This window comes from Nothoprocta perdicaria, unplaced genomic scaffold (genome assembly GCF_003342845.1).
Source record: "Nothoprocta perdicaria isolate Ctin4 unplaced genomic scaffold, notPer1 scaffold_77, whole genome shotgun sequence".
Classification (NCBI taxonomy): domain Eukaryota; kingdom Metazoa; phylum Chordata; class Aves; order Tinamiformes; family Tinamidae; genus Nothoprocta; species Nothoprocta perdicaria.
The window spans coordinates 449,517-462,392 of record NW_020456054.1 but is presented as its reverse complement, the minus strand read 5'-3'; the positions used below and the strand labels follow the sequence as shown (position 1 = coordinate 462,392).

The 12,876-nt window shown below is 35.4% G+C and overlaps 1 protein-coding gene across 13 annotated transcripts in view; it reads right to left on the bottom strand.

Moving 5' to 3' along the window:
* The window catches only part of RIMS2 (regulating synaptic membrane exocytosis 2), a 340,555-nt gene that overhangs the window by 168,441 nt on the left and 159,238 nt on the right, over positions 1–12,876 (bottom strand). For all 13 annotated transcript variants that reach the window (XM_026051612.1, XM_026051613.1, XM_026051614.1 and 10 more), the window contains 3 exons: positions 7,941–8,071; positions 5,414–5,585; positions 4,843–4,996 (listed from right to left, as the gene is read on the bottom strand). In XM_026051612.1, coding sequence (XP_025907397.1) covers positions 4,843–4,996; positions 5,414–5,585; positions 7,941–8,071 — 457 coding nt within the window. The remainder of the gene's footprint in view (positions 1–4,842; positions 4,997–5,413; positions 5,586–7,940; positions 8,072–12,876) is intronic.

Sequence of the window (12,876 nt, the reverse complement as noted above, 5' to 3'; positions counted from 1 at the left end):
TTTTTGACAAAATGGAATTTACATACACTAATATACAAAAATCTGGAGAGTCTAGAATACTACAAAGTCATCAGAAGTTCAACAGAGCCATCAAAAAGACCTGAAGAACACATCTGGATTTCATTTATATAATTAAAAGGGCTGGACATATATAATTAAAAGCTGGGGACTAGAGAAGTCATTTTTTTTGCTGGATGGTTGCAACACATAAATTATTATTAAATTTATTTGAAAATTTCACCACAATCATTACACTTACAATTGAATAATACAGTTTATTATGTTTCAAAAATTAAAACAAAAATACTACTTTTAGTGAGAACAAGTCAGGTCTGTATCTTTTAGAATCAATTTAATGGTCTCCTAACCCATCTACCCCATGCATAGAAAGATTATTTTACACTATTCATTGAGTTATTCTGACAAAGAACATTGCTTTTCTGCCATAATTACCTGGCACACAGATAATTTAATAAACTCATTATATCTGCTATTTAATAAAATCATTATATCATTATATAAGTGCTTCAAAACATTGATAGGATTTGAAATATTTTGTAGTTTAATTGTAATTTAATAATTCTTATTTTTAATCCTTCAAAGAGCATAGACCTAACTTCTGAAATAATTTTCTTTCAAATTTTGATAGTTTAAGGCCTTTGCAGACACCCCTGTATCATGTTAAATACCTTTTTAATAAAGTATTTAATAAAACACAGATGTACAATAAATATAATAAATCATAGATGTGTAATAAATACTGATAATTATTTCAAATTCTGTGAACAAAACATTAATGCAAACGAAGATAGCATGCTCAAGGCCTGTGTTCCATAAAAGAAAGAGAAAAATTAATGAATAAGCATGAAAGGGAAAAATATCTGTTATTCTCCAGGGCTAATTTCTTTTTTGTTCACCACACACAGATCTGTGCCGCTGACCATAAAATGCTCCATATTATAATGTGAATAAAAGGTTATTGCTATGCATTTCCATTAAGTACTGCCCACCTACTAGCCAACAAAATTATTATAATTCTCTCAAGTAAGATTCAATAGCATTGATTTAAAAATACTCTACTGACTTACCATATTCACAGCAAATTAAAAGGAAGTTGTTGAGACAGCAAGATACTGAGTCTGCAGTAAGATGGGACTCTGCAGAGTTCCAGAGAAGTCAATGGCTTTCAGTGGAAGACTGAGGTTTGAGATGAAGGGCCTCCAATTTCATTGGGTATAATTTCAGAACATTGAAACCAATTATTATGAAACGTTAATAACTAGCAGTCATGAAACCTCCATAACTTTCCACAAAACAGATTTGAACATTTTAATATTAAAATAAGGGAGGAGAAGACCKGAATTAACAACTGTAAGATGAGACTCATTTTTAGTCTAATGGTGACCGAGTAGTGTACAACCACAGGCAAAAAAAAAAATTTAAAAAGTGGGTCCCAGCAATGATAAATCCATCTAAAAGTTAATCTCAGTAGACTGAAYGAAGGAAAACAATTTCTAACTTGCTGATTCAAGGATACCAGGTTACAGTCCAAAAATAGACCTGGAAAACATAGTCAGACTTCTGGTAAATTGTATAAAGTTTAGCCAGGAACTTACTTTCAGAACTTATTCTGTCAAAAGAAGGTTTGCTTATGAATTATAAATTCTTTCATCTCATCTAGGTTAATAGAGAAGATTTTGAAAAGGAATGCCATATACATAGCTTTTGCATGCTACATGTAGGTGTCTTTCGTAGATCTTTTTTCTCCCACCAGATTTTCATACATATTGTATTAAAGTATCATGTAGATAAATGAATGGAGTCTTCAGTAGCRTTAATGGAAAAACAAAGAAATTTAAATATTCCACAAAAGAAAACTACTTCCTGGTTTCCTTATTTCCAGCTATTTTGAACMTGACTGATTTTCTGGTGTCTTGGCAGAATGCAGTTTAATTCCCTATTTTGGAATTCTAAATGTTGACCTCCAAACACTGTCATTTCTAATATCTCTTTGTTTTGGCTGTGTTTTCAAGACAGCCATTGTCACATAGGTTCACTCTTTTCCCCTTATGAAAAAATATATTGCAAAAAAATAATAATACTGTACTGTTTCTCGTGGCATTTCAAGCTTCCACTCTCTTTCCATTGCTAATAGACACACACATGCTGTATCTGGAGACCTGAAAACGTCTGCATTACTGAATCTGTATGTTCCTCCCGTTCTTCTTTTGACATTTAGCTATTAGCCACACTGTCCACCCACTCTCTGCAGTCAGCAGATCAATACATCAACCAGATTAGTTTTAAAGCTGCAAAATGTAACTTTGAAAAGAAGGATCGGTTACTTTTTAATCCTAACAACTCATCTGTAAACTCTTAAAATACTTTCTGTAGAATAAAATAATGGAAGCTGCTCCTAMAACAAATTCAATAACTATAGAATTTTAAAAATCCACGTGCTTCCAAACCCGTAATAACCCAAAGTTCTTTATCAAGTGAACAGTGTCGGTTCACACTGCACAGACAAAGACATTATAGGGACGTAAGTGTAACAGACTGAACAAGCAAGCCTGGGTCTCGGCGTGGTGGCTGCTATCTCTGTGCTCTGGGACACGTGCAGAGGAAGCAACTATGGATTTGTAGTCCCAGGGTRAAAACCCTCCTTCGTTTCTGCATCGGTTATCGCTCAAGAGTAATGCTAATGATAACTTCTCTCCCATTGATCTTAGCACTTATGAATGCGGCATCCAAACTGCATTTACTTTTCCGTGGAATCTGGGATTAGCCTCTTATCTAGTGTGAGGAGCATTAGTAATGTGATCGCTGAACTGACTACAGCAACTCCCACATTTTTTTCAAGGTAACTTCCAATTTTCTGCTTACAACCTCATGTTGGAGGCAATATAAAAGAGAACTTTAATTCGCCCCTAATTTCAATTAATTCTGTCTGGATTTTTTTTAGGTATGGCAGAGTTAGGGACTCTCTTTGAACTCTGGTTCCTAAAAAATGGCATATGGGAGCTCCCTAGGAAGGCTGCTCAATGCTAGTGGCTATCCGAAAATAGTGGAGTTCAGTCTTCAGGGCTGACAAGCTGCTCATATTCAAGCATGCTAAAATTCATTGACACTGGAAGTGGAACACAAGCACTTCATGGTAAAACCACATAAAGCCAGAGAATTATCAAGAACAGCAGGTGGGTAAGCACAGGTGGTTCTTTTAAAACGACCTTCAGAGAATAGTATTCAAGGTTTATTTGTGGGTTTTTTTTTCCACATATATGTATATATAGTAACCTACCTGTCAGTCATGAAGATAAGAAAATTTAGGTGTCCATACAAAACAACAAACAAACCTATAATTCAAAATGTCTCTTTTTTTATACAGCTACAAGTTTGATATTATTTTTTAGGTAATAAATCAGATATAATTTTGTATAAAAAACTCAATTGATACATAAAAGCATTCTTACACAGAAGGAAATTAGATTTAACTTATCAAAAATGTGTTCCAAAATGMAGAAAATAAAGAAGAAAATAGTTAAAATAAGGATTAACTTAAAAAACAACTCATGGTCCTGCAAAAAATGGAGAGGACTGAATTGAAAAATTGACTGAGATTCTTAACTGCTAGCGAGCATTTCTTTCCTTCTTCTTTATATAATATCATGGCTTCAAGGCTACACATTTCAACTCTCACTTAACGTATCTATCTCAGAATATTATGATATGGAGCATTTTAATCCTTTTCACCTTCCAAGGCACAGAGAGAAAATCTACCAACTATTTTAAAACACTTACATAAAAGAGATAAACTAATAAGAACACAGGTTCCATCCATACAGAACAAATGAAATACTCAAGCTTGACTGTGTTTCTGTGAGTTTGTGTGTATTTCTATAGGCATACACACAAAATAACAAAAGAAAATGCAAATAATTCTTACAAATACTTTTCCTCTTTATTAAAAAATAATTTTCTGGGGGAATAATAAAAAAACAGAGCATCAAATCAAGCATATTTTATAAAATTAATTCAGTGAACAACAGAACGACAGAAGATAGTTTGGACCACTGGCACTAGTGAGCAGTTTATCTAGAGAAACGACAGCAGTTTATCTAGAGAAGTGAGCAGTCTATCTAGGGAAATAATAGCAAAGAGCAAACTGCATTCTCACTGTATACTAACATAACTCTTCAGTATATGTATACTAACACATACTCTAATACACATTGTATACTAACATAACTCTTTTCCTTTACACACTGTATATTTTGTTTTCAATATATCTACAGATAACAGTAAACATGTCCAGTAAACGTGTAAAGATCATGTATACAAAATGCATGAAATAGAGTTAGAAGATAAATTTGTGAATTTAACCACATAAAGTAGCATGAAAGCAAACCAACAGGCCATGATATTTAGCTTTTCTGTAAGCATATATGTGCTTACAGAAATCATCGTTTTTCATTTAGAAGAAGACTGGGTTAGAGAGAAAGTTATTGCACTTCCACTTTTTTTTTTTTTTTTGGTTAAATAATGAAATGATAAACCTAATACAGGAGACTCGACTTCAGAAGATAATAACAGCACACTGCTGTGTAAGGCCAAGGTTATTCAGTCAAGATGAGGACCTGAACTAGGCAGACTAAGAAAAATGGTAGATCATACAGTATTTAGTATTACTACACGTAACAGCTCAATCTTACCAGTATTCATAAATAACCCAATTTATAAGAGCTATAAATGGACACACAAATTCTGTCAGTTTCCTATGTACAAGAATTTAATATACTGCACATAATTCAAATGAACTACACACATGTAAAGTCAGCAACTTACTTTGTAACCTCCGTGTGGGGCTCTCGCCATGGAGCTGTCTGCGTGGCAAATACGGTGAAGGGTGGGGAAGTGGCAATGAAGAGACATCATGTGTTTGAAGTTTGTACCAGTGAGGTTCATCATCTAGTAATGCTGTCTCTAACTCAATTAGAATCTCCAAAAGAAAAGATGATTAAAGGTCAGACGGGACTAAAAAGGAGCACATTTCAGGCAGCATATCCATAAAATTCATTCAACTTATTCTTTTACTGATAAGGAATATGTGTGAAATTTTATATTTTTTTTATAGCAGTCTTAAATTTAAGAAAGGATTCTTATGCCTTTGATGATGCCAAATAAATAAATAAAAATTGCCACAAAATCCTTATTACCTTACCAACAACCTTAACAGCATTCAAACGTTGTCTAGAAAATTAGCCTGCAACATTTTCCAACATCTACACCGTGGATAAGAGAAATACAAAAATTAAAAGCAGTTTTGCTTTGTTTTACTACATTTTTCAAAAAGATTGTATCTAGAAATGAATATGTGCTCAATTATACAAAATAACAACCAATGATAATCGTATACCTCTCCTAAAAATTCACTTTCTTCCTCTCGTACTCGTGCTTGGTCCCAAAGAGTAATTTCTAACATTCGTTCTCTAAATTCTCTCCGGTGAACTGGAGAATAAATGAATGTTTGGTTCCACTTAGGTTCCAATGTTTTCTTTACTGTTTTTGTTCTTCTTTTATTTTTATCACTGAAAAAAAAAAAAAAAATTAGAAGTGTCCAAAAGACATATATAGTAATAAGCCTCTCACAGGGTGCAGCAAAACCTAAATCAGCTGTACACTGTGYAACACTTCAAAAAATACTATTGCAATATGTCTCAGAATTAGCTGTTTATGATAAAATATGTTCAGTACATATATTGAGAGCAATTCATAACCTCATATTAAAAACATAGCCAATTCCCAGTTCAAATGCCAACTCCAAGTTTAAGAAGTTTCCTGAAAACCAGGAATGTTTAAATAAGTTCATTTCAGAAACAGAAAGCAGAGCTTTCATGAAAAAAAATACACTTGTGTAGATGCAGCTTCCATGGACCACTGCATGGAAGTAAAACTGCCGTATGGATAATCCTGGCCACAGGAAAAATTGGCATTTCAGGCAAGGCAGCCAGCCTATTCACTTCCACTTGCCAGGCCTGTGGTCTGCTAAGCCAAGGAGAGGAGGTCTGGGTGGCCAGCCCGGCACAAGGGCAGTCAGGTTCATGGTCGTTCTTCACTGACAGATRGGCCTGATGTTTTGGAGCCTCACGAGATCTCCATGCAAGGCTCCACCATGGGAATCCTGCCTCTGGCTCAAGGGTGTTATTGATAGCAAGAGGCTTTGCAGAACATTTTTGTTTGAAATAACTGGCTTGCTGATGGAATCAAGTTTCACTGGAAGATACCCACATTCCTTCGAAAAGGAATACTGAAAATGGTGCTCATAACAATCCTTAATTTTTAAATTTCCTGACAAATGCATAATGCAATAGTGGTATTAATTCATGGAGATTTTCTAGTACGGTCATGAAGACACTGTACATGAAGACATCTGCATCAATGCAGTAACTATGAAATAACATTTTTAGACACGTTAAAACAAATGAAGTAATTATTTCTATCACAATAAAGATTTATTTGCCCTTGAGATTTGAAACAAGTTGCATGGGAAAAGCTTTTTCACTGAAATATGTTTAACCAAACATATTTTGGAAGCYTCCTACCTTCATCTAATTAAGCACTTGATTTCTTTAAATGTATTTGACCTCTAATAGGTTTCTTTCTCTTACACAAGAATATATTTTTGCTTACCTAGCCTTTTCTTCTCAGGAAAGGAAAGGCAATTAGTCTGTCAGGAAAAAAACTAATTCAAAAAGACAGCTTGCTAATTCTTTTTTTTTTTATGAGATAAGAAACAGAAGGAGTAATCGAAGAAAAGATTCTGAACTCTTCAAGTAACAGAAGAGAACAACATGAGGTATATCTTGTGAACATTAGCACAGAACAATCAAACATAATAATATATAAATTTTGGCATTTTTACAGATTAAATTATTTAATGAAATATCTGCTTCTTTTATACAGAATTCTTTCAACTTGCATTGTGAGCCGCTATGAATACAGTCATTTCTAGTAGCTTTATTAATCTTCAATAAAAAAGTTGCTATTGAGGCAACTTTTGCAGACTTGMTTCTCAGTTCAGCTTAGCTTTAGTGTCTCCAAACACAGCACAGCAATTAGAGCAAACTAAGAATCTGGTCCAACAGTTGAAGTATTTTTGAGGCAAAGACAATCCAGCCAAGAACTTTCTCTCAAATGATAAGCAATTTGTGCAGTCACTGCAAGTTTTTTTGTTAACATATGGCATACAATGGAAGTGGAAAAGCAGTGTCTTCCAAAGAACTGAGTGGCTTTCATTTTGGAGGAAATCAATTGGAACTAAGATAGCTGGCATCTTCTCAGTTTGGATATTATGAAAAGCAAAGGATATAAAAATATAGGCAGTATAGACTCAATTCTAGCAATATAGCAAAATACTGGCCAATATTTAAAATAYTGAGTTAGGTTTAATCTTTAAATTATTTGATAGAGAGAATACAAAATAAAGTTAAATACATTCCCCTGCTGMCTTGTGCTAAATACCCAATAAATATCCAAAAAGAAGTTCACCTGGATGACACGCTCCTTGCTGTTTTTCCTGCCATCCAAGTGGAAATTAAAGAAAATCAGGAATTAAGAAACAAAGAAGTGATTCAGGAATAAGGGCCCTTATCACTGTATATTTTTCCTTAAATGGATATGTTTCACAAGTACAGATGAATGTGTCTTGGGGAAAGCCAGTATGTCCACCTTTCCCTTTCCATTCAGCATTTAATAAAATATCCAGCTGGTGAATTTGTGTTCAGTGTTCAAAGAAAAACTGCTGTTATACAGCATATATATACAACAAGAGACTCCAACCTGTAAGATTATTCTCTGAGAGCACGACCAGTAAATTTAGCTCCACATTTGGAATATCACATTAATTCTTACTCAAAAGCACCCTGTCTTTTTGTTCWCCCTACCTTCTGTCTGGAAGAAAGTAAATTTTAACATAAGGATTTCTTGGCCTCCCGTCTTCCCTTGAAGGAAGATCCTTTGCTCCCAATATTGTGACTATTAACTGATGACCAACCTTGTCATACCACAGTTTTATCTGCAATGAAAAAAAATTGTTAGTGAATTAATTTCTTCAATGAAGTAACACATTAATCCTTAAAATTAATTTTATTCATTAGCTTCTATTAGTTACTTTAAAACAAAAATAATATGTTTTAATTTGTACTTATAATAAAGCAGAAAAAAATAAGTTAATACTTTAATAATTTCAGTATGTACCGGGAGTCATTCATTTTTAGAACCTTATACAGCATGTACATTATTTCATACTAACTATCTTTCATGTAATACTCTGTTTAGGATTATTCTCTCTTGGCAGTAGTACTACATTACTTAGATTCCTGACACATGGTATTCATAATTAATGAATGAATGTTTCATCTCCTGTTGTGCTGGGAAGACCATGGTTGAAGACCATGAGTACCTGAAGTCTCCCAAATGTTTTTCAAGGAGATGTGGAGACTTATTCTAAAATCAAATAAGCTTTCCAGAACTCGTAAAAGAGAAAGGYTCAGTAGATCAACTGTTTCCCAGTCCTACTCAGCAACAACAGGACAAAAACTGCTATTACTCATCTCTTAGAGTTGGTCTAGCAATGGACAAGCATTTTTAGTACAGTCATTAAAAATTGCTATTTAATTATTCCATTTTAAAAATTATAACTACAAATATATTATTGAAGGGAAGGATCTAGCTACTTTAGAGCACTTACTGTGGCATGGGAGAGGGTGCAGGCCCTCATATAAGCCCTCAAGGCTTTATGTCCTCACAAAGCCTTGCAAATAATCAGGGAGTCACTACATGGAAGTACCAACACAGTATCATTAACTACAGCTAAAAAGCAGACTGTCTTCATGGGGGATTACTTGAAGCAGAGGACAAATCAGAATATTGAAAGGAAACACTATCTTTCCCTAAGCTTACAGGAGTCGGAGGATAGTGTCCAATCCAACATAACAAGCAGCACACCTTTAGATCCTAAAGTACCTAAACTTAGGGGCAGGTTCACCTTTTGYGGAGCACATCCCACATCATTTCAGGTACAGGGTCTCCAACTCCTATCATAGCTCCTCATGATCTGCATTTCAGCTACCTAAATAAAGGTCTTGATGCAGTTCTTCAGTGTCTTGGACCCACACCACAAAGCTGGTTTACTTTTATGACACTTCTAAAACTTCAGCACTTGGAGTGCCACTCAGTCTCACCAATCCATTCAGTGGTGGCAGCCTACTTCTTCCTACTCCATTACCAGCTCTTACATGGGCATTAAAGAAAAGGGGACTCCTGTCTTCTTGGGCCTACTTYTGACTTTACAGGCTTCTCACACCAACAGCTAAAGCACTCTGTGACTACTAAGGCAGAAAACATGTTTGGAAGAAATTATCCTTAATATGTTTCATTCAGCAGAACTCTAGAGACTATTCTTCAATTCCTACAAAGAAAAGGGCTCTGTCACTATTGATTGAAACTGAGAATCATCCAGATTAGCACAAATCTGCATCCAGCTACAGATTACAAGTAGGAAGATTTACACACCCAAAGAAGATTTACAGACCCAAAAGGAAATTGTGATAACATCTGAAGCGCAAGCCATCTTAAATGTTCTCTGTTATTAAATACAAGAAGGGCACTTACATTTTATCATCTACTTACAGGTTTCTTTGGGCATCCTTGAAGCAAAGGACATACTTGTCTATTCATAAGAACTTGCTATTCCTATAATCCTAAGGGAAATAGCACTAATGACATTCTTCATTATCTTTGTTTCTTAGGAAAAAGCAGATCTCGCTTGCTCTCCTGCGTTGAGAATGCTAATTCTCCAATACACAGCCCAGACATTCTAACCCAAGAAGTGATCTGACTTGGWTGCAAAGAGAAAGGAAGAAACCTTAGGAGTGACAGAAAGAATGTAAAACCTGACAGAGGGRAGGATGGGGCTGCATTCTCACAGGGTTAAGAGAAGGAAGAGCACACAATGCATGGAAGCTCCTTAAGAATGACTGAGAAAGAAAAGTGTACTGGATGATTCTTGATGAACCACAGGAAGAACAGAGACATGGATGTCACTGATGACATTATAAGAACAGGGGGCATAAAAWGACTGGATGAGAGAGATACAATAAGGCAAATAAAGAATCCAGACAGTCCATAAGTGGCACAAAATATATTGAACGAAGAGAGTGAGGTGAAAGAAAATGTGACAAGAAGTCCGGACTGAAAACTGGAAAAAATGAGAAACAGGAATCGGAGTAGCGTACTGAACACAGAAAATGGCACTGGGAAYAGGACTGACCTAATTCTGACTATCTTCTGCATATGCAATATGTGCATATTATGACACACCACCTGGATAGTATTGTATTCTCCTACAAGGACCTTGTCTTTTCTATTCACAAAAAGGACAGACATTTAAGATGGATAGTTGCTCTCCAAGAGATTCAACTCCCTCTTTCCTAGAGGTCTTGTGTGTTGGGGGATGGATCATTAAAAGCATTTTAGAAGAGATTTATAAATTGTATGCTCTTCATTGTCCCAACTGTCATTGTGAGTCTGGCCTGATCTCCTGGAGCCTGATTTGAGGCAATGCTGAGTTCACAATGTTTTAATTGAAGCTGGAGGTGCATTAGGCTTGCGTAGAGCTAAAGTTACTGAAAAATCAGAACCTTGTGGCTTCAGATTTTAATTGTAATCTTTCAGTCATCACATTTTAGTTTGTAATCAATAAATGCAGAAGAATGCTAGTATATCTCATAGTCCTCATAGAATGTGCTATTTATTTTGTATTGTGAAATCAACACAGGGGTAGCCTAGGTAAAACGGAAAAGCCCATGAAAATTTAATTTCTCCTGTACAGCTGCACTGAATAGTATGCAGCAAAGATTATTACTACCACACAATGAAGAACAYTGAATTGTTCAATCTAGAGAGCAAAGCCCCACATGTGTGCACAGGTGTCGTGATGCTCAGTCCTGAAACAGTTCAGCAGCTTACGGAGCAGGACTAYGGACTCCCATGCAGCAATTTTCTGCACATAAAAGAAACACGCTTTTAAAAGAAAGTGATTCAAATAAAAATATAGGGGAGGACTATGAGGATGTCATCCCTGTCTAAATGGAGGGGAGGCCAAAACTGCAATGCATGAAATAGACAACAAGAATGCTGTGCTGCATGATGCTAACGTGGAAGCTAATGTCCATATAAAAACAACTTGGGTAGGACCTCATCTACCTAAATCCTACCTAATTTAGAATTTAGGTACATAAAATTCAGCTAATCAAAGGACAATCCAATCTATATAGTTTATAAAACACTTTCTACACTTTCCACACCTTTAACGTGGAAGGCATGGAAACTTAATTCTGCGTGTCACACACATGCTCATATAGTTGCCTCTTCTAGGCAGATGTACACCTACTTCAGGGTAGGCTTGYATTGTAATCTGCAGTCAGGCAAACATCTGAACTCAACAAACCCTTAAATTGTGAGATGGTCTGTCACCTGAAGAGTGGTGCATCTGCCACACTCCTTGAGATGGGCTTCCAGATAAAAATACCTGTCAAACAGAGCTTAAGCAATAGGCTTAAGCAATCTGCAGTCTAGTGATGAAGTCAGGGAGGGAGCAGAGCTGAGGGTGTGATGTTGTCTTCACAGGACTTTTTCTGCTTTTTAAGCTGTATTGGTGCAAGATCAATACACATTCTGGGTAGTAAGTCTGGAACATGCTAAGCTAAAATTAAGCTTTCTCTGCCTGCTGAGAACAACACATATATTCCTGTCTATGTAGTAGTTCAACTTCAGGGAAGACTTCAAGCTCCCAAGACAATAAAGATGCACAAGGGCTTGATAATAAAGGCACTTTTCTAAAAAACACATTCAATCCTTTCAATCTAGGCAGGAATCAAAACAGATATATCTTTTTTCTGGAATGACTGTTCTACACATAAGGGAGGACCAAAAGGTGGCTGCTCATGCTGCATGTACCAATTATTCCCTTTTGGTCACCTATATCCTCAGAAGAAGAGGCAGATGCCTTCCTCAATGGAACATTTACTATACATTTACTATATTTTACCCTTTTAACTTGTGTATCTTGCCTAACTAGATGCTCTTTATTAAGAATACTTTATTTATTAAGAAGTCAGAATCCTGGAAAAGAGAGATCAGGAAATTAGGATCAATAACCAAGTATATCYGCATAAGGGAAGTAAGTTAAGAAAACAGAAATAATATAATAATATAATASTAGCACTTCCTATCTCATGAACACTTGACTGATCAGTCTTAACTATGCATTTCCAATACAGAGTTGTTGTGTATAACACATAYAGTTACTCTATATCCCAAATGGTAACTTTAGATTTCAAAACAGAGAATGTCTGTAGTTACTAATTCTGTGCTGCACATTTCATGAATCTCATAGGATCAAGACACCTCCATGTGTTACTGCAAGACACAGCCTGCTCTCATGCTTGATCTCTACTACTGTAGTGAAAATGGCTCATGTCAAAACATCACTAGCTTTGAGAGACAGTTGGCCCTGCATTTTTGCTGTCATTTTCATCGACATTATATTTATTCTAACTGGTAAAGCTATTCGTGACAAYAATATTTTGTAACTGAGAATCTCCTTTTCTCTCTTCTCTTCATTACTTGGCAATAAGCAAAATTTTAGTAAAATAGGTTGTTGAAAAAATGTTCCAATTTATTTTTCAAAATGCTTAAAGCAATCATTTAATTTGCKTAGGCTTATAAGGTTGCAGATGTTGCCCTTAGGTGGCAGAGTCCATGATGCAGTTGAGATGAGCTCTGGTTGTTCTCAAATTCACATCTAAAATATGTTAA